The sequence below is a fragment of the Emys orbicularis genome, chromosome 10 (assembly GCF_028017835.1).
Source record: "Emys orbicularis isolate rEmyOrb1 chromosome 10, rEmyOrb1.hap1, whole genome shotgun sequence".
NCBI classification, from domain to species: Eukaryota; Metazoa; Chordata; order Testudines; family Emydidae; genus Emys; species Emys orbicularis.
Window position 1 is genome coordinate 63,055,419 of NC_088692.1, and position 22,226 is coordinate 63,077,644.

The 22,226-nt window shown below is 41.3% G+C and overlaps 1 protein-coding gene across 1 annotated transcript in view; it reads left to right on the forward strand.

Moving 5' to 3' along the window:
- Positions 1-595: 595 nt before the first annotated feature.
- MYO1E (myosin IE) overlaps positions 596-22,226 on the forward strand; it is a 91,056-nt gene continuing 69,425 nt past the window's right edge. The window contains exons 1-5 of the mRNA XM_065412706.1: positions 596-685; positions 3,704-3,847; positions 6,896-6,985; positions 7,928-8,022; positions 19,558-19,645. Of these exons, the coding sequence (XP_065268778.1) occupies positions 596-685; positions 3,704-3,847; positions 6,896-6,985; positions 7,928-8,022; positions 19,558-19,645 (507 nt within the window). The remainder of the gene's footprint in view (positions 686-3,703; positions 3,848-6,895; positions 6,986-7,927; positions 8,023-19,557; positions 19,646-22,226) is intronic.

The window sequence follows — 22,226 nt, forward strand, 5'->3', positions numbered from 1 at the left end:
CCTATTACCCCCTCACCCCCGTCCCGATTTTTCACACTTGCTGTCTGGTCACCCTATCTGTTGCTGAGTCTTGAGAGATCAGAAAAATGGAAACTGCATCTTAATCTTAATTTCTAGCTTGTTTACAGTTTTGATTGAGTCAAAGCATTTATAACAGAGGAATAACAGAATAAAACTGAGCAGAAGACTATAATCATGTGATCAATACCTGCTGGTGTTGTCGGTTGTCAGATTTCAATCTTACAATTGAGTTGAATGTGCTAGCTATTGCATTGGCATTCCTAAAGTGTGGTAGCTCTAACAGCAGAACATTAGCGCACAGGAAGTCATTATATGACCCCCAAATATTCTTGTCAGAATGCAAAGTGGGTCTGATCATAAGCATGGAACAGCAACAAAATGAAAAATAAAAGCTGACAACAATGCACTACACACCTTTATTCCTGTTTCCTTGCCCTGCCACAGTTCCTAAGGCTATGTCTACACTACACAGCTTTTAGCGACATGGCTGTGTCTCCATAGCCATGCTGCTAAAAGTTGCGCAGTGTAGCCGATGTTTATCAGCTCTCCTGCCAACAAAAAACTTCTACCCGCAATGAGTGGCATTTGCGGTGTCGGCAGCGCTCCTGATGACAACGTGCTGTTCACACTGGCACTTGTTGCAGCAAAACGTTTGTCTTTCAGGGTTTTTTTTTTTTTTTTTAAACATCTCTGAAAGACAAAAGTTTTGTCGTTCAAGTGCCAGTGTAGACATAGCCTAAATCTACTCCAAATAGGGGCGGCTCCAGGCACAAGCACACCAAGCGCGTCCCTGGGGCGGCAAGCCTCGGGGGGCGGCCTGCCAGTCGCTGTGGGGGCGGCAGTCAGGGAGCCTTCGGCGGCGTGCCTGCGGGAGGTCCGCCGGTCCCGCGGCTTCGGCGTACCCTCTGCCGAAGCCGCGGGACCGGCGGACCTCTCGCAGGCATGCCGCCAAATCTGCGTTACCAGCGGACCTCCCGCAGGTGCGCCACTGAAAGCCACCTGACTGCCGTGCTTGGGGCGGCAAAATACATAGAGCCGCCCCTGACTCCAAACATTGGTTTTAGAGCAGTGGCTCTCAAACTAGAGCTACCGCTTGTTCAGGGAAAGCCCCTGGCGGGCCGGGCCGGTTTGTTTACCTGCCATGTCCGCAGGTTCGGCCGATTGCGGCTCCCACTGGCAGTGGTTCACTGCTCCAGGCCAATGGGGGCTGCAGGAAGGGCGGCCAGCACGTCCCTCGGCCCGCGCCGCTTCCTTCTGGCACAGTGGCGCGGACACGTTAGCCTGGCTGGGACAAGGACCACGGTGGCTCTCCCGATAAACCTGCACAAGCGCATTGCACACGTTCTGGATGAGACATTCGAGGAGATTACCGAGGCCGATTACCGCGATGTGATAAACCACATCAATGCACTAGTCCGCATCTAGGCATGCATGCCTAACCCTCCTCTCCCAAAGAGCCCGCACCGAAAAAATTCCTTCCCCCCCCCAAAAAAAAAACGCTTACCGGGAACCTGCTCTTCTGTTTGTCCTCCACCAAGTACCGGCCACTGCGACTGGCTACCTTCCTCCTGGCTCGAGAAGAGCTCCTGGCTGCATGTCTCCATCCGGCCCACCACCATCACTCCCGTTTTCCTCCTCCTCCTCCTCCTCCCCCCCCACACCGGCTCTGAAGTGTCCATGGTGGTGCTCGGAGTGGAGATGGGGTTAATCCCAAGTATCGCATCCAGCTCTTTGTAGAATCGGCAGGTCGCGGGGGGAGCACCCGAGCGGCCGTTTGCGTCCCGGGCTTTGCGGTAGGCACTCCGCAGCTCCTTCACTTTAATCCTACACTGCAGGGCGTCCCGGTCATGGCCCCTTTCCATCATGTCCTTTGATACCTTCCCGAAGGTATCGTAATTCCTACGGCTGGAGCGCAGCTGGGACTGTACAGCTTCCTCCCCCCAAACACTGATGAGGTCCAGCAACTCACCATTGCTCCATGCTGGGGCTCACTTGGCGCGTGGAGGCATGGTCACCTGGAAAGATTCGCTGATAGCACTCCACGCTACGCCGGGCTGAGCAAACAGGAAGGGGATTTTTAAAATTCCCGGGGAATGTAAAGGGTCGGTCACATGGTTGGTTACCTGAAGCCAGGGCAGTAGAGTTTGAACTGATGACCAGAGTGGCTAGAACAGGCATTGTGGGATACTGCCGAATAATTCTGGAGGCCATTGACAGCGCATTGGGCGGCCACACTGGCGCCGCAGCGCTGCAGCGGCAGCGCAATACTCGCTATTCCTCTCGGGGAGGTGGAGTACATGCAGCACTGCAACCACGGAGATACAGCGCTGCAAATGCCTTGCCAGTGTGGACGGGGAGTGAGTTACAGCGCTGGGGGAGCCTTTACAGTGCTGTAACTCGCAAGTGTAGCCAAGGCCTTAGCTAACTCAGTGGCTCACAAACTTGTATTGGTTCACATACCACCCAGTGGCAGATTTAGAGTTAGTGGGGCCCTGTGCACAGCTTCATTCCCCCCCCACCCTCCGCCGGGGACCCAGCCAAGAAAAAGAACATTCTCGCTTGTCTCCCCTGCTGTTTTTCATTCTTTTTTTCTTCATCCTCCTCCTATATTATAAGTAAAAGGAAGTAAATGAAAATAAAGTGAGGCACCTTGATTGTTTTTGTAGTCTTTTTTTTTCCCCACAGACCACTTAAAAATTGCTGAGGGTCTCGGCAGACCACTTAATGATCTTTCCAAATGTTGTTTGTACCGTTAGCTAACTATTGTAAAGTGCTTTGGATCAGAGCGCTTTATAAAAAAAATGTAATAACCTTTTCTCGGTCCACCTGACTGGAGTTCTTGGACCACAGTTTGAGAACTTATGGTCTAGATGAAAGCCTGCATTTGCATTATGCTAACATAAAAAATGTGTAAAAATAAAAATGATAGATGATGCATGAAGGGAAAAATAAAAGTTAACTTCCTCTGAAGAAACATATTCAATTTGAAAAACAATATATTTATTCAGATAGCTTTTTTTCCTACACTTTTTCTTTACAAAATCGTCAATTAAGTCATCGTAAGTAATATTTTGTAAAGAAGCACTTTCAATTGTCAGTATTGCCGAACTTGTCAAATGTTCCTGGCTCATCGTATTACACAATCCATAAAATGTCACCCAGTAATTTCTGCATCAAATTCATAACTTCTGTTTGAGTTATAGTATATTCATTTAGAAAAATATCCAGTCGTGACTTAAAGACTGCAAGTAATAGAGAATCCACCGTATCCCTAATTAGTCGTTCCAATGCTTAATTATTTTTTTGAGCTTCAGTTTCCAATCATTGGATCTCATTATGCCTTTCTTTGCTAGATTAAAGAGCTGTGTATTATTGGAAATCTCTCCCCATGTAGGTTCTTGTAGACCAGGATCAAATCACCTCCTAATCTTCTCTTTGATAAACTAAATAGATTGATGAGTGACTGATACTTCAGTTGTTAACTGAAAATTTTGAAGTTAACATTAGTTGTGTGTAAAGAGATGCCTTTTTATTTGTCTCTGAGTCTAAGCAAGAGATGGGGGATGCTGTTTAATGTGAGAAAATAATTTGGGGATCAGCATATATGAATGAACTGACTCTTCAATTTTTAAAGCTAATGAGAAATCTGTATCTCTTCAATACATATTACATTATTTTACAGGGCAGCAAGGGGCACTACCGATATCACTGGCAGAGTCACAATGTCAAGCACAGCGGAGTGGATGATATGGTCCTTCTCTCCAAAATCACAGAGGATTCCATAGTGGAGAATCTAAAGAAACGATATATGGATGATTACATCTTTGTATCCTTTATGGACATGTTTTTACTGGGGCAATGTGGGCTTGCTGCTATAGCGTATAAGACTAATTAATATATATTATATATATCTCCGTCCATCTATCCATCCATCCATCCATGAAAGCAGATCACTGAAAGATGCTGAGCATTTTATATGAAAGTTCATGTGGGATTTAGCAAAATGCTTTACACACTGAGCAAAAAGTTGTGGCCAGGAGATAGTACTCTTCCATTTAGTAGCACAAAACACCTTTGTTCCTTTGGAGTTTTATCTCTCTTGGGTTATACTTGCGAAGTTTTTAGTCCTGTGTTTTGCACTGCTGAAAGCATGTCTGATACTTCATTTTCTCCCTATAAAAATGTGGCATTTGTATTAAAATTATCTGTCTAACAAAGTGGTATTATTAAGTGTTTTTCAGAAGAATTCATGGTTAAATCAGACACGTTAGATTTTAGATTCTTGTTGTAAATACTATTATTACTTTTTTATCCCTCTACAGTTTGTGCAGGCGTTTGTTTATTTATTTATTTTTAATCTAGAGATCAGCTCCTGAATTTTCAGTTGTTAATGTGTCCGTCTGTGCCACTTGGGGCAGAGATTGCTGAATCTTTCCACTAAATGCTGACATAGTTTTTCGTCAGAAAACAATCATTTCATATGTTTATACTGACATAATGAGTGTGTGGTTTACCATATTGGTACCCTGGATGTTGTCATTCGTCTTTGAATTAAATCCAAAAATGTATGAGGGGAGCATTGCAAATTCACAATACAGAAATTATGTGCAGTGGCTTTTATTTCCTTGCTGGCTAACATGACATCATTTTGCAGCTATTATTCCGTAACAATAGATTCTTATGTAGGGCACTAAATGCTAATTCTATATTACACATGCACAGAGGAATTACTTCATCCATCTGTTAAATTCTCTGCAGTAAAACACTGCAGCTATGTAAGAGCGCACAGCGCAGCTATATAACAGTTGAGGAGAGGAAGTGAAGTACAGTAGATTCCACTTAATAGCAATTCTGATATTAGCAACTTCCAGTTAATGGCAGTATATTGCCAGGAACTAATCCCATCTCATTCAACATAATTGTTACTTGGATTTGGATATTAGCAATAGCATGTGGCTTACCACCACCTCTTTTTGGAAGAAAGGCGCCACCTGCAGGCAGTTTGCAAGGCTGCTGCCCCAGAAGGAAGCGCTGGGATGTGCTGAGCATCCCCTACAGGCAGGTTTTTGGGGCTGCAACTAGAGAAGGAAGTGCTGAGACTTGCCTTCTCTGGCTGCAGCCGAATAAACCAGCCTGGGGCCAGCACTCAGCACTTCTCAGCACCCAGTGCTTCCTTCTGGGGCCACAGCCCTGCAAGGGACCACACAGGAGGTGTGGGGCTGTGAGGGGAGGCTGTGGGCCACACAGTAGCAGGGAGAGGGGCTGCAGCCCAGATGCTGGAGCTGCCCAGTACCTCTCCCTGCACTCTCTGGGCTGCACTCAGCGGTGGGACTGTGCACAGGGAAGGAAGTGTTGGGACGTGCCGAGCTCCAACTCCTGGAGAGTGCAGGGAGAGGTAGTATGTGGGCTCCCGCACCCCCACTCACCAGGGAAAGCCCCAGCATCTGGGCTGCAGCCCCCCACCCTGCTGCTACCCTGCTCTCAGGCAGGTTTGTAGGGCTGCAGCCAGGGAAGGCACATTCCAGTGCTTCCTTTCCTGGCTGTTGCCTCACAAACCTGCTTTCCGCTTATTAGCAACTGCAGATAATAGCAACTTTTTGCTGGCAACTGGGAGGTTGCTAATTAGCTGAATCTATGGAATTCCATATCCATGGAATCTGCAGCAGCATTTCAGGTATCAGAATGTAATTACCCAAAGCAGAATTTAACCAGGACACCAGAATAGCCTCTTAAATCTTTGAAAAAATTCATGGTATTTATAATGGCCAGAAATAGTCCGGGCTTCCATGTTATATCTCCTCCAGTAGCATGCTGCCCTATAAAAGTGGTTCTCAACCAGGGGTATGTGCACCCCTAGGGGTACCCAGAGGTCTTCCAGAGGGTACATCAACTCATCTAGATATTTGCCTGGTTTTACAACTGGCTACATAAAAAGCACTAGTGAAGTCAATACAAACTAAAATTTCATACAGACAATGACTTGTTTATACTGCTGGTATATACTATACACTGAAATGTAAATCCAATATTTATATATCAATTGATTTATTTTATAATTATATGGTAAAAATGAGAAAATAAGCAATTTTTCAACAATAGTGTACTGTGACACTTTTGTATTTTTGTCTGATTTTGTAAGCAAGTAGTTTTTAAGTGAGGTGAAATTTGGGGGTACGCAAGACAAATCAGACTCCTGAAAGGGGTACAGTAGTCTGGCAAGGTTGAGAGCCACTGCCCTACAACACCATTCTGGGGTGCTGCTTTCACAGTAACTTGCCTAGAACCTACTGAATCACCAACACCACTTCCTGCAGCACCCTTAGTAAGTCTCTCATCAGAGAACTGACCCAACCTGAGAGTACGCTGCTTAACATCTGTACATCAGGTAGCTCCACTGAAGTTTACACCACTGAGAGTTCAGACGGTCCCTTTAAAATGCTGCTTTTTGTCATGTTCACAGCAGCTAGTCCTTCTCAAACTGTCAATAAGACACTACAGAAGAGGCTAAACAGTTCAAATATATCATTTCCTTTTTTGTATTTTTACTGAAAGTATCTTTTTTTTGTCCTCAGATACATGCTCCTGAGTTCCACGCTTAACTTAAAAAAATTAAAATAAATATTTTCTGAATCATATGCGATATGTTTATATTTGTAAGCCTCAGTAATATCATTCTTACTATTAAGGATTTTAGAAAGTTATTGTTATTTAACAGCATTGATGGGAAACCCAATTGTTTTTGTAAAGCTTTGTTTTATTGATAGATATTTATAGCTCAAAATATTATATAATACATCACCAGTAATAAGGTAATGCTTTACGAAATTATAGCCACTGAGGAAGTCTCATGAACCTTAACTGCTCTTGAATACAGACATATATTGGATCTGTGTTAATCTCCGTGAATCCTTTCAAACAGATGCCATACTTTGGAGAAAAGGAAATTGAAATGTACCAGGGAGCTGTAAGTAAAGTTTCCTATAAGATATTGCAGATATTCAATTGTATGTAAAGGTTCTTCTCTCTTTGTTTGGACTAATGTGAGTATATGTTGTCTGGTTTTGGTGGTGGTACAACTTGCTGGCCTAGAAGAACTTAATTTGAATGCAGCATCTAATTTTAATGAGATCCTGCTTCTTCTTTTCCCTCCATTTACATGTTGGATTCTCTGAGACAGAGTTAAGCTTGCAAAACAGATTCATTTATTGATTTAAGTTTGACCAAAATTAGTTTTCCCACAGCAGACAGTTCCCCTATACAAGAGGAATTTTTCACTAACTACCTACACCTTAGATCTCTAAAGCTGGACACCAAAACACAGAGGCACACAAAATTAGAGGCCAGTTTTGAAAATGGGCTGTAAGTATGGGGCAGAGGGAGGGCACTAGGACATAGGTAATTCAATCTGCTGCACTGGAATCAGGCATGTCCATAGACTGAAAACTACATATACTATTCAGTCTGAATGGGCTCAGCGGTCCGATGTGGCCAATCAGCCTGAGGCTCTCTGCAGTGGTATAGCCTGTTTATTTGTTATCTTAAGGCCACTTCTGAAAGGGGCATAAATTATGTGAGTTTCTCTTGGACAAGTATGTATTTAAGTATTCTACATTTTTAAAATAGGGTATTTACATATCTCAGCCAGGACAAAAATTATGGTTGAGAGATCAATAACAAATCTCAACAGTGACAATGATTATTGGTTTGCTTTCATGAAAAAGGCTCCTTAGAAAGAACTTGTGCTGATTTTAATATGTAACTGCTGAAGTCTGAGGCTCAATTTAAGATGCAAAATTTTCTGTCATAGCAAGAAACTCTTCCATGCTAAATACTTATATTATTTTTTTCTGTGGTATTTAATGTTCTGTCTGAAATGTACATTATATTCCCCAACCCCCTCCCATAGGCTCAGTATGAAAATCCACCACATATCTATGCTCTAGCGGACAACATGTACAGAAACATGATTATTGACAGAGAAAACCAGTGTGTCATTATCAGGTAAGAAACAGCTGTTCACCTATTAGAGCTGCTAGTTTAAAGCTTTCTCAGGAGGAAGGAGGATCTCATTTTATTGCTAGATTCCCTTAATTATATAGAATTATCCATTTGTGTGTGTGTGGTGGGGGATCTCAGATAATATTGATGATGTATTATTTATTTTGGAACTTTAGAACACTGGGAGCATTATGGAGCTTTCTAATTGGCCACAAGTGATGTCATAGCTATGTTTAATAATGCCCAGTAAATGTACAGGCTGAATGCTTTCCCTTATTTTTATATGTTAAAAATTCAATTTCAGAAAAGCAGCAAGATACTCAAGCAAGGAATTTTTGCATTTCTCATGTGGTTAAAGTCACTTGCTCTTTGGCCTTGTGCCTTGTAACACCCCCACAAATATACTATAATCACCCACAAATAGGCCCCCCGTCATTTCTTACTGCAAAATTATAATGCACTGTACACTTGCAGTCAACTGCATTCAAGCACAAATGCAACCTTCCAGCACGTCGTCTGGTAAAAGAGGTTGAGTCTTGTATATTCTTTTGAGGACATTACCATGCTTCTTTTTCTCTTACATCAATTTTATATTAGTAGTATTAATACAAATCTTTTGTGTCACTGAAAATGGACTATTTCAGGATTTTTCGGATCCTCATTTTTGTTTTATAATGTTACCTTCGTTTGTAGCTTAACAAAAAGAACCCTTCCCCTCCTCAATGGCTCTGGAGAACGTATATGAAAGGGACATGGTTACAAATGAAACCATGCTAGACGGTTTAAAAACTGGCTTTTCATAATTTCCCAATCAGCTCTATTCAGGACTTCCTTTCTACTTCATTCCCACAGGGGTTTTGCTATATATGAGGTCATTGTTAGTGGGTTCTACTGTATGTGAGGTTGCTACTCTGGTGTCACCTTTTAAAGCTGCCCTGAACCTTACTTAGTTTGTTATAAAGTCATCACTAAATCAAACAGTATGTCTATAACTTCCGGTCTGAACCAAAAAAGTATTTGGAATGACTCCTCAGCTATGCCCAGGAAGTCTTCCACTGTCCCTGTCCCCACCTTAGTTTAGATCAGCAGAAAAGTATTTTAAATTTGTAACAGCCCCCAAAGAGCCCTCTGGCTTGTGGGGATAACCAGAGAGTTCAGTCTACTCTGGCCACCCCTCCTATGCCAGGGACTTTCAGGGGTGGCAAAGAGCTAGCTGTGTCAGCCAACGTTTCCTCAGACCAAGGAAACTTACAGGCACCTGGGAAACTTTTTGGCCTCTTTGTGTCACTGGAGCCAGAGAGGGGCCAGGATCTGAGTCTTTGTATCTGAAGGTGTTCCTCATACAAGGTTTTCTGCCATCATATTGAAGGCCATAGTGTGAAAGCAGAGATCATCTTCATATGTGTCACAGATGAGCTGCACTTGAAAGCCTACCAGGAGGAGTCGTGTGAAAATTCTTCCTACTTGTGGAATTTCTTTTTGAGCTGTGACTCATAGTCCTGGCCAAGCTCCCAAGGGTGACATCCCACAATAGAAAAGTGTATGGGTGCTCCTAGTACCAGAAAACAAGAGCATGTAGCTGTTTGGAAATAATTGATTACACATGTGCTCAGCCTTCCCCCACTCCTCTGCCTTCTTTTTAGCAATACTAGAGTTATTTGGTCCCATTTCTACGTATGGTTTATAGTTGTTAGAAACAAGTAAATTTTGTTTTGCTTTGAGCTTTGGTCCTTCAAATCCAGAGCTTGGGGTAGTTCATATACAGGTCCAATTTATCTGAATCCCCAAAATTTGAGGGTTCAGAGAAACAATTCTGGATTTGACCTCCATAAGGGCCAGGCTTTCAAACATGCCTAGCACACAGAATATCAAGGCCTTTGGAAAATCTGGCCAGTTATTTAGGTGCCTGAATTGTGACAGCTGAGTTCTCTTATAAAAGCCAGACCCTGATTGTGGGTAATGAGCTCTTTTGAAAGTTTGGGCCATACTGTAAATAAAGGATGGTTTGTGGTCCCTGAGACGTGTGCACAGCCTCATCACACTCTTCCTGTGTTGTGCTTGATACATTTGAAGGGTATAACAAGAAGGAAAGAAGAAAATCATTTTCATTGACATTACATACAAAATGTTCCTCTTCTTTGATGCATGTTTATTTTTCCTAAGATTATTTTTGTGAGATAAACACAGGAAAAGCAGGACACTACGTTTCCAGATGCTTTTTATGTTGGTTTTTGATTTTGGGGACAACTCTGAATGGTTCATTGCTGGGTTGTTAGATTTGTCAAATCAAAGAATTCAGCTGGTTGTACGGTTCGTTTTAGTTCATTTTATATTTTTGTCCTCTTGATCAAATTCCATGTACATTGCTTTGGTTTACTCAAAGATTCTTCTGATTATAACATCACAGCTCCTAATAGTTACATAGTTACAAGATGCAAAGCTGATCCACCTCTCATTCACCAGTCTGAATTTGGAGTGACTCTACTGAAGTCGATGAAGTTATAATGATGTAAAGGCACACCAGTCTCTTGCTCTGGCATTGCCAGAGAAATGCTTCTGTAGGTAGCCTATTAGTGAGCATTCTTAAAAGATATCCAAAATAGGTCCATCTCTTCTTCCGTACCACTTGTTATAGGTAGCTGTGCCCATTCTAGGACTTCTTTATTACTGATTATATCAGGCCATTTTACTTTGAACATTCTCTGCAGACACCTGTAATGAAAGCTGTTCAATTTGCATTGGATGGACTTACTATTTTCCAGGACTGTGCTCCATAGAAGAGGACACTTAGGACAGTGTTTCTAAAGATCTTAAGTTTGGTGGTTTTGTTAATCACATTGGACTTCCCTACTGTATTGAGTTTTTGAAATACAGCAGTTGCTTTACCTATTCTGGACTTTACATCAAACATGGAATCACCAGAATTGTGAATGATACTACCCACCTAAGTACATTTAGTAATGGTTTTCAAGGCTTTACCTTCCAAGTAGATAAAATCATTGGTAGGTAAATTAATTTTCATAACTTCATCTTTGATTGATTTATTAATAATATCTAATGGCTTGGCAGAATTTGCAAGACCATTTGTCTTTTGCTGCATATCTTTAACTGATTTATTCATAAGACAGATGATGTCTGCAAAGTCTAAGCCTCCAAGCTTCCAGTCTATTCATGCAGTGTCCGTTTCCATACTGACAATCTGTCACATAACAAAGTCAATAGCAATGACAAACAAGATGGGGGACAAGATGCAACTTCGCCTGACACTACTGTTAACATTAAACCAGTCCATTAGCTTCTGGTTTATCTTTACTGCACATTGAATGTTCTGATACAAATTTTTAATAATTTGAATGAATTTGAATGATTTTGTTGTTTTATATTATCTGTCACAGTGATTCTCTATCTACATTGTGGAAATCCACAAAACTCAGGACTACTGGGGGCGGCCATTCATTGCTTTGCTCTACAATATTACACAGGATGAAGAGCTGGTCTACACAAGGTCAATTTGGCAAAAACCAACTTGTTTGTCTCTAAATCTGCTTAGGGTGATTGCATAGAAGACTTTCCCCTGGGACTGAAAGCGGCATAATCCCATGCCACTTGTTACAAAACTCAAATATCCTCTTTGGGGGAGTTTGATTATAATCCCTCTTTTCCATTCTTCTGTGGTGTATTCTTTCTCCCAGACCAAACTGAAGAGGCATAGCAGGATTTTCATACTGTCCCTTCCACTTGCTTTAAGCAGTTCTGCAATTTGATCTTTACCTGGCAATTTATTGTTCTTTCGTCTTTCAGTAGCTGCTTTAAATTCATCCAGAGTAATTTCCTCACAGCAAACATCAAACGCTTCTGTCTTCTCTACATTACTGAAGTTAAATGTTATTTTTGGTGAGAGTATACTAAGAATGCCACGGCAATGTTCTGCTCTGGTTTTCTTTTATTCATCTAAGGTAGTAAGGGTTTTCCCTTGTTTATCTTTTATTGGACCTTCCCTTCTGCAGCTAAAATCTCAAGCTATTCATTTACTGTTTTGAAAAAAAGGGTTCCCCTCTCCTTTCACTGATGCCATTTCTGCTTCCAGTGCCTGTCTATCGATATATGCTCTTTTATCCTTCCTGGCTGATAGAAGGGTGAGACAGCCAGTTTCATCTAGTTAGAAAATACTGAGTCTTGTCATATATCTTTCAAGGGAGAGACAAGCCTGTTTTATTTGTGGAATAATTACCATGTGTGTTAAGAAAACTGTACATGTTTCTAATTATAGCTGAAGAACACTGCGCTATTATGAATGATTGTGAACAATGTAAACAATGAGGCTATTCAAGGGTTGGATTCTTCCTGGCCTGGATGCAGGTGCACAGTGTGTGTGTGTCCAGGTGGAAGGGGGAAGGGTGCAAGGAGCCTTCCTTAGCACCATTTGTGTGGCCCTCGTAGGTGCTAGGCAGAATCGCAGAGGCCCTGTGATCAGGAGAAACAGGGATTTCTCTATCCCTCTTTTCCCAGGGCTGTGCAGTGCTGTTTGGAAGAAAGAGGGCAGGAGAGGCAGAATGTCACAAAAACGTGGTTTGCATCTCCATGAAAGGCAAGAATGACGTTGAACCAGCTGTTCACAAAGATATGTTTGCAATGGAATATTAATTTATAAACATGAGACAGTTCTCTATTGTCTGAGCCATGCAGATGATGGGCAAGTCCTTTACTCCGCTTGTCCATGGCAATTGAGTGGTTAAAGAGTTTGGATATTTGACAATTTTAGTTGCTAGTGCATGCATCTGAAATTCACAAGAGGCAGCAGATCTGTCTGTGCACTTGTTCCCATATATGGAGGAGAGTGTGGTTTGAAGTGATTTGCAGTGTAGCCATAAAGGCCAAAATGTTATTCACATTAAGCGGTTTAGGCTTCAGCAGCGGTTTGACATTTCATTTCATTTCATTTCACTGAGTTTTGCTAAGGCATACGCATGGTGATTTATTTAAGTGCATATTATTGGATCTGGCTTCTGTATCCCACTCTAATAGCCTGCTGAGCTGTTCCTCCCCCCCCCCCCCCCCCCCCGTCCCAAAGAAAAAAATGGCTGCCCTTCAATGGATACCTAGGAACTGCCAAAAAAACACAAAAACGATTCACTCGGCTGAGCTTTGAACTATGAAGGGTTGTCTGGAGACTTGTTTTGATGTGGTTTTTAATTCCCTCTAGAGCATCATTGTCTTGTGATCAAGGCAGTGGATGTTATGATTAGTAATTTCCTGATTTGTGTGAGATAATAGATATTTTCTTCAGATTATCCTTAAAGGGGTATGTTTCTGCAAAGGTGGAAGGTTTATTTCCCTTTTTTATCAGTTCGGGCAACTTCTTCCATGAGGTGTTTTAATGTGCTATGAAGAAATTTCTCAATTCAAGTCTCTCTTCCTGTTCTTAATATCAGCTTAGTTTTCATCTGCATCTGGTAATGTTTTCTTACAAGAAGGCTACCTATCATCACCTTAGGATGGTACAACAACTTTACTGATATTAATTTACTTTAATAGAGACTTCTTTCCACTTTACCCCTTTCAGTAAAACAATCTGACTAACTCTTTATCTTAAATTGATTAAAGTCAATTTAAAAAAATCTGGTCCTGCTGCTGCATTGTAAAGCCCATGCAAGCCTCAAACAATTGATTTTTTGAAACTTGTGCAGCGGAGAATGCCGCTGGAGGCCTGCTTACCAATAGCAGCCACTCAGGAAAAGGCATTCACACACAAATCTTCAACGTGTTAAGGAACCCTGGCAAAAGCCACCAGCAGTACGGGGGAGAAATATTTGTATAAGGCAAAGCTGATGGGGATGCTTTGAACAAAACTAAAGAAATGAAACTTTACATGTAGACTTCTCCAAACACAGCAGAATAATATTTTACATCTGCAGTGTCCTTGGTTGGTAGATCTAAGAGCGATTTGTGTACATTAACTAATAAAGTTCCTCAATGTCCCAATCATGTAGATAAGTATTATCCCTCCCATTCTGCAGATGGGGAAATTTGTGCACAGGGTTTTAAGTGACTTCCCTTAAGTCACACAACAAATTAGTGTCAGAGGGGGGCATAGGAGTCAGAAGTCTTGACTCCTAATCCCCTACTTTAATCACTAAATTACCCTTCCTCTCAACAATGAAGAAGTGGAAATAAGTTTCTACATAATTCTTTAATTTTATTCTGAGTTCAGTGAAGTTTTAAGAGACTGTGTTGTGCAAATGTTGACTCTTTCACAGTAGCAACTACTACTGGAAAAAATTGTGTAAACCTATAAAGTATTTTTTAATTATTAGGAACATATCAAGAAAGTGAATTTGATTTCCAGTAAGGAAAGACTACAGGTTGAAAATTAATTATGTCAGTGCCACTAACAATTTATTTTCTATAATCCATTTTCTTCCTTTTTCTTTTAGAATGTATACCATGTTTTCTCTCCTGTTTCATTTGACTCTCTTTAAAGAATGAGATACAATATGAGCTTAGATACAGCTTGGTTCTTATTGATAATATAACATGGAACAATCAGTTGCACATATACAAAATGGGAAATGACCGCCTATGAAGGAGTACTGCGGAAGGAGTACTGCGGAAAGGGATCTGGGGGTTATAGTGGATCACAAGCTAAATATGAGTCAACAGTGTAACTTTTGCAAAAAAAGCAAAATATCATTCTGGGATTTATTAGCAGGAGTATTGTAAGCAAAACACGATAAGTAATTCTTCCACTCTACTCCGCACTGATTAGGCCTCAACTGGAGTATTGTGTCCAGTTCTGGGCACCACATTTCAGGAAAGATGTGGACAAACTGGAGAAAGTCCAGAGAAGAGCAACAAAAATGATTGAAGGTCTAGAAAGCATGACCTATGAGGGAAGATTGAAAAAACTGGGTTTGTTTAGTCTGAAGAAGAGAAGACTAAGAGGGGACCTGATAACAGTTTTCAAGTACATAAAAGGTTTTTACAAGGAGGAGGGAGAAAAATTGTTGTTCTTAACCTTTGAGGATAGGACAAGAAGCAATGTGCTTAAATTGCAGCAAAGGTGGTTTAGGTTGGACGTTACGAAAAACTTCCTAACTGTCAGAGTGGTTAAGCACTGGAATAAATTGTCTAGGGAGGTTGTAGAATCTCCATCATTGGGGATTTCTAAGAGCAGGTTGGACAAACCTCTGTCAGGGATGGTCTAGATAATACTTAGTCCTGCCTTGCGTGCAGGGGACTGGACTAGATGACCTCTCGAGGTCCTTTCCAGTCCTATGATTCTGTGATCCTGTAGGGAACTGTTTTAATTCTTCTCATGTCTCCATACTTTTAAAAAATAGCTGATCCATACATACTGCTTTCTTTCTTCCTGCTTACTCAGCCAATGTCCCTCATTTTAGTCCCAAAATTACCTGTGCTCCACACAAATTGGGAACCTCCTCATTCTTATTGTTGAAGTTTGCTTATATCAGAAATAAGGAATCATGTAACTGAGGTTACAAAGTAGTTTGAATAATTTTTTGTGTATCCCTCATTTTGAATATTTGTCACACATTGTGGTTCCCCACTGGGGCCCTGGTAGGTTGAGAGGTATGACTCCCAATAATCTCCTAACTAGGTAAAAACAGTATCCAAATAGGGTCAGCTGTTACTGGAGAAAATAGATAGCACTACAGAAATGCCTGCGTTACAGAAATAAATACACCTCTACCCCGATATAATGCGACTCGATATAACATGAATTCGGATATAACGCGGTAAAGCAGCGCTCCAGGGGGGCGGGGCTGCGCACTCCGGCGAATCAAAGCAAGTTCGATATAACGCAGTTTCACCTATAACACAGTAAGATTTTTTGGCTCCCGAGGACAGCGTTATATTGGGGTAGAGGTGTAACTAAACTTTAGGTCACGTTGCAAAAACTTCCCTCTTTGATATAGTTTTTCCACCATAATCAGAATATTCCCCTGTTTAAAGAAAAAAGCCAAAGTTTTCTTTAATCTAAGAAAGGGCCAGAGCAGACGATTTAATTAAGTCCACTAGGGACCTAGCTTTGCTAAGCTGTTTAACATGGACACACTCAGACACCATGGTGATGGGTGCTAATATAAACCCCAAGATAGATAGAATATTCTCATAATGGGCAAAATTCATCCCTAGTGGAACTGCACTGACCTAATGGGAGTTAAACCAGAGATGAATTTGGGTCCATTGATATTGTTTCCTATAGTTTCCACAATGTGCTAGGTACTACACAAAGAGAAAAAAAGGACAGACCATCCCTGCCCCTATAATATGTTTGCATATTTATTTTAGACTTGCAGGATCCTCATTCATCTGCTTTTCCAACCTCCTTCAGTCTATTTCTAGGTGTTTAAGCGTTTCAGTCTCTAAAGTCATACAGTTGCAGGGAAGACAATGCTGAAACTTCGCTCAGGTCAAACTCAAAAGTGAACTGCACCCATTTTGTGCAACACAGCAAAATGGAGGCTCACGTGATGAAAGGCAGCTGTTAACCTTCTGTCAATGGCAATCCTCATGCTGAAAAGTGACTTGGAGCCCAGTCCTGCACTCCATACCAAAGAAGAGCTTCCATTTGCTCAAATCCTGATCTCAGTTATAGCATCAGGGCTTCTTAAGTTGCACCCAGCAGCAATGGTCCTTAAGAGCTATTCTGACAAATGGAAATCCGTCACTGTTCTCTCGCTACCCTAAAACTGGCAGGGGAAGTGGTGTCAGGGGCATGAAGGAAAGATTCTTTATATCTCTAAATCCTGATAGCCGGTTATTCTGGCTACTGGCTGTTCTGCACTGATGGAGCAATGCAAAGCATTTGGTGGGTTGGGAAAGGACCTGACTCTTGTATCAGCACAAATTGGGACCACAAAATAGAAGGAAACATTTCAAGGTTTACTGCTTCATGTTAATGCAACAAAATGTTTTAAGAGATGTTTAACCAATGTTTGAGCAGTTTGGAAACAGGTATCGCTAGAAAAAGCTGATGCTGCAATTACGTAATTCAGATTGCTTGTGACTGTGATCTGAAATGGTGTGAGGATTTGAATACCGTATTATAGACATGAAGTTTCTTCCTAGATTTTACTAGTGTTGCGTTGAGTTTCTGTGTACCAGTTCTCTCAAAAGTTTGCTTCACATTAGAAATATTTAGTAGAAACCTATCAAAATCTGTTACTACTCTCTCCAATAGGAAATTGGAAAAGGAAAATATAAATCAGTGCTGTTCACTTCAATTTTAACTTTTAGTTTCTTTTTATATTTGCTTGAGGTTTACATTAGACCAGGGGTTCTCAAACTGGGGGTCGTGAGGTTATTACATGGGGGGTCGCGAGCTGTCAGCCTCCACCCCAAACCCTGCTTTGCCTCCAGCATTTATAATGGTATTAAATATATAAAAAAGTGTTTTTAATGTATGGGGGGGTCGCACTCAAAGGCTTGCTGTGTGAAAGGGGTCACCGGTACAAAAGTCTGAGAACCCCTGCATTAGACACTAGCTCAGGTATCTGATTCAGGTTGGATGGATTTATCCTTCCAGCTTTTAAAATTGAGTATCCACTCTGGCCAGACTTTGCTGTGAAGAACTGCACTTTTGCTATTTTTAGCTTTCAGACTGTCTGTTGATGTAGACTTCTAAATGCAGAGATTACCCTCCCTGCTGTAGTGAATGTAGCTGTAATTCAGATTTTTCCAGAGGATAAAGCCAAATGGCTGCATTCTCTTCTTCATGCTGATTAGGGTTAGATGAAGTGATTCAAATAATAAAATAACTGACCCAAGCCTTCACCCAGAACTCAAACTGAATTCAGAAAAAAAATTGTTGAGCGGTTCAAAAATTATTCAGCTTTTTAAAAATTGTTTAATATTTGATCTGTGCTTCCTGGTTGTTATCAGGATGAGAAACCAATGTGGTGACATTTCTGATGGCTCTTCTTGCAATATTTTTACATTGACTGGAAGCCCAAAGGATGAGGCATCTTGTGAGAATTCCAGCCTGGTTTTACAGACCCAAGAGGTCTGGATAAGCATCTGAATTTTTGAGTGCTTATCAGAACTGAACCTATGGGAATTTGGCCATGGTTGATGCTAATGGGGAGTTACACATTGGCAACAACTGGCAAATCCATTCTCCTTTCCAACAGAGGCGGAGGTTATCCTGGGAAACATAGGGCAGGACTTGAGCAGGGCATGCATTTGGTCCACACCCAGGCACAACTGAGCATAGTCTGACCCATGGTATCAAAATGTGTTGAATTTGTTCAGAGACTTGAGGATCACTCAGACTTTTATGCATGAGGACAAAAGATTTCAAAATACAACATTGTGCCCTCTCACCACCATCTGTATGGGACCTGATTTGTCTAATCAAAAGTGGTGTAAACTGGGTTAACTGCGCTGAATATGAGGACTAATGTGACTTGCACCAACACCAGTGTAAATTAGGACTAATTTCATTGAAATCACAATTTTCAAGTGTGAGATCAGAATCATTCCCCATATGTAGTATCATCTTAACCCATTCCAGTTCAAACACAGAACCTTTTATTTCCCCTTGAGAGGTCCTGTGATCTTTGTCCAACAGCTAGCAGTAGATGAAAGGGACTCCTAATCTGTTGCAAGATGTATCCTAATGTCACCACTGAAGTGAAATATTTTAAAGGAAGAAATTGTGAAAAGTTAGAGTGGAGTATTAAGCCTTCTTGTAGCCTGTGTCAAGAGGCATAAGACCAGGAAGATAGTTCTCAGTGAGTCATTATTAATCACATCCTGAATGACTATTTCATTTAGGAATGCCTAAAAAAAAAAGACTCCTGTGGAATCTAGGCAGATGGTTTCCCTTAAAACATAAGGCTGGGATTTTCAACGGAACCTAAGGGAATTAGGCACACAAATCCCACTAAAATCCAATGGGAATTGGGTTCTTAGCCCCTTGAAAAATTTCAACTTAAGTATATGAATTTCTCTGTTTTAATACTTTCCCTTTTTATATGTCTGGTGGAGATTTTGTGAGTGTGTATGTAACATTATTTATTCTATGTCATTCAGTGACAAACATGCCCCAGAAGTATCATATTAGAATGTTATATGTCATATTCTATATGCTGTTAAATCACCTGATTTAAATTTGGGGCATATTTATTATTGTGGTAGCTCTTCTTGGTTAAACAAGGTAAATCTCAAGCAACTCCAGTAGAAACCTGAGTTACTCTGTATTTATACTTGTCTTCACTAGAGTTATTCCTGATTTAGTGTATCAGAGTGTAGAATTTGGGCCTGTGTTGGAAAACCTTTTGGTAGGAGTGACAATTTATCTTTCTTCTTTCAGTTACATTTTCCTCAGTGTTTCCTTAGAAAACTAAATCATGAAGGTCTAACTATCATTAAACTTTTATTTTGGGGTAATCTCTCTATCTACACAGTTTTAGTGCTGCTGAGCATGGTGGTATCCCACATTTTATCAAGTTCCATGTTGTTTTCAGGTCTGAACCACTTAACAGATGTGTATTTGTGTTCCCCTCCTCCTAGTGGTGAAAGCGGTGCTGGAAAGACTGTAGCTGCTAAATATATAATGAGTTACATCTCTAAAATATCGGGAGGTGGCCCCAAGGTACAGGTGAGTTGATATACTGTAATGTTGCTGTAAAGAAACCATGTCAAATCTTATTGTATAGCCATAGTGCCAGAGATGACACTTATGAGGTAAATGGCTGAGCACACATGTACAGCCAACATAGATCCCCTAGCATAGAAACTGGTGTGGCTCTACTGCACAAACAGGTCTTCCAAAGTTCAGGTATCCCTGAATTGTACTCTGTAGGGGACGGATGAATAGGGGCCAGGGATTCACCCCTGCACAGATCTGCTGGTCCTCCACCTGTGGATGGGGAGTCCATAAGATGAAAACCCATTAGTCTGAACAGACTCCTGTGGAACAGCTTCCGTGTTAATGCTGAATTATTTAAAGGTTAAAGATTTTTGGGAAAAAACATTCTTTAATGGAATTTGTGACCTCAAGATGTAGGGAGAGAAGTTTAATTTGTAGCAACCAAACATTATTTAACAAAATCTCAGAAAATCTGCTTTTTCTACAATGTCAAATATGAATTTGTGCTAGACCTTTCAGATCCAGAGAGAATTGAACTGTGTCTCAGTGGTTCATATCTCCCATTAAATCATGGATTTGTGCTCACACATTAAAGAGAAAAGAGAAGGACTTTTATTAAACATCATTTTAAACAAATTATCTAGTAGGAAATGTAATTTCTGGGAGCTAGCTAGAATGGTGAATAGTTGCTTGTTAATAATTCTGAAACCTCTGTCTGCACTATCTACACAAGCATTTTAACTAAAGCTAATGCAGTAAATTAGCCATAAAATTCCACTAATGGAGTTCTATGAGATCATCAGCTGATTAACAGACAACTATTCTAGGTAAGTAGCGGCTACCCTTTACCAGTATGCTTTTTTTTTTCCTGCTTACCATAATACATTGGCCTTAGTACAAGCTCTGATGATGATGATGTTCTTCCTGTTTTTTTGGGAGACAATGATACAGGGAACATTGCACAGTCATTCAATAGCAACTGGAAAATATGCATTGTGTTATTTTTGGAGTGGACTTAATCACATTATAAATAATTGTTTCAATTATTTAAGTAAATCCCAGCTGTTCCTACAAGATGAAAAATAAACTCAGCAGTTACAAGTCATAGCTGATTAAACTGATACATTTCCTTGAGTAGTGTATTATTTTTGTGTGAAATCAACCCTCCCTACACAAACCTGAATATAGAAAATCATAGAATCATAGAATATCAGGGTTGGAAGGGACCTCAGGAGGTCATCTAGTCCAACCCCCTGCTCAAAGCAGGACCAATTCCCAACTAAATCATCCCAGCCAGGGCTTTGTCAAGCCTGACCTTAAAAACCTCTAAGGAAGGAGATTCCACCAACTCCCTAGGTAACCCATTCCAGTGCTTCACCACCCTCCTAGTGAAAAAGTTTTTCCTAATACCCAACCTAAACCTCCCCCACTGCAACTTGAGACCATTACTCCTTGTTCTGTCATCTGGTACCACTGAGAACAGTCTAGATCCATCTTCTTTGGAACTCCCTTTCAGGTAGTTGAAAGCAGCTATCAAATTCCCCCTCATTCTTCTCTTCTGCAGACTAAACAATCCCAGTTCCCTCAGCCTCTCCTCATAAGTCAGGTGCTCCAGCCCCCTAATCATTTTTGTGGCCCTCCGCTGGACTCTTTCCAATTTTTCCACATCCTTCTTGTAGTGTGGGGCCCAAAACTGGACACAGCTCTCCAGATGAGGCCTCACCAATGTCGAATAGAGGGAACGATCACGTCCCTCGATCTGCTGGCAATGCCCCTACTTATACAGCCCAAAATGCCGTTAGCCTTCTTGGCAACAAGGGCACACTGTTGACTCATATCCAGCTTCTCGTCCACTGTAACTCCTAGGTCCTTTTCTGCAGAACTGCTTCCTAGCCATTTGGTCCCTAGTCTGTAATAGTGAATGGGATTCTTCCGTCCTAAGTGCAGGACCTTGCACTTGTCCTTGTTGAACCTCATCAGGTTTCTTTAGGCCCAATCCTCTAATTTGTCTAGGTCCCTCTGTATCCTATCCCTACCCTCCAGCATATCTACCACTCCTCCCAGTTTAGTGTCATCTGCAAACTTGCTGAGAGTGCAGTCCACGCCATCCTCCAGATCATTAATGAAGATATTGAACAAAACCAGCTCCAGGACCGACCCGTGGGGCACTCCGCTTGATACCAGCTGCCAACTAAACATGGAGCCATTGATCACTACCTGTTGAGCCCGACGATCTAGGCAGCTTTCTATCCACCTTATAGTCCATTCATCCAGCCCATACTTCTTTAACTTGCTGGCAAGAATACTGTGGGAGACAGTATCAAAAGCTTTGCTAAAGTCAAGGAATAACACATCCACTGCTTTCCCCTCATCCACAGACCCAGTTATCTCCTCATAGAAGGCAATTAGGTTAGTCAGGCATGACTTGCCCTTGGTGAATCCATGCTGACTGTTCCTGATCACTTTCCTCTCCTCTAAGTGCTAGTACACTAGTTTTGAGCAAGAAACTAACACCCTGATCCTACTCCCTTTAAAGCAAATGGCCCTTCCACAGCCAATGCTTCAAACTACGGGCTGATGCCTCTCTGTA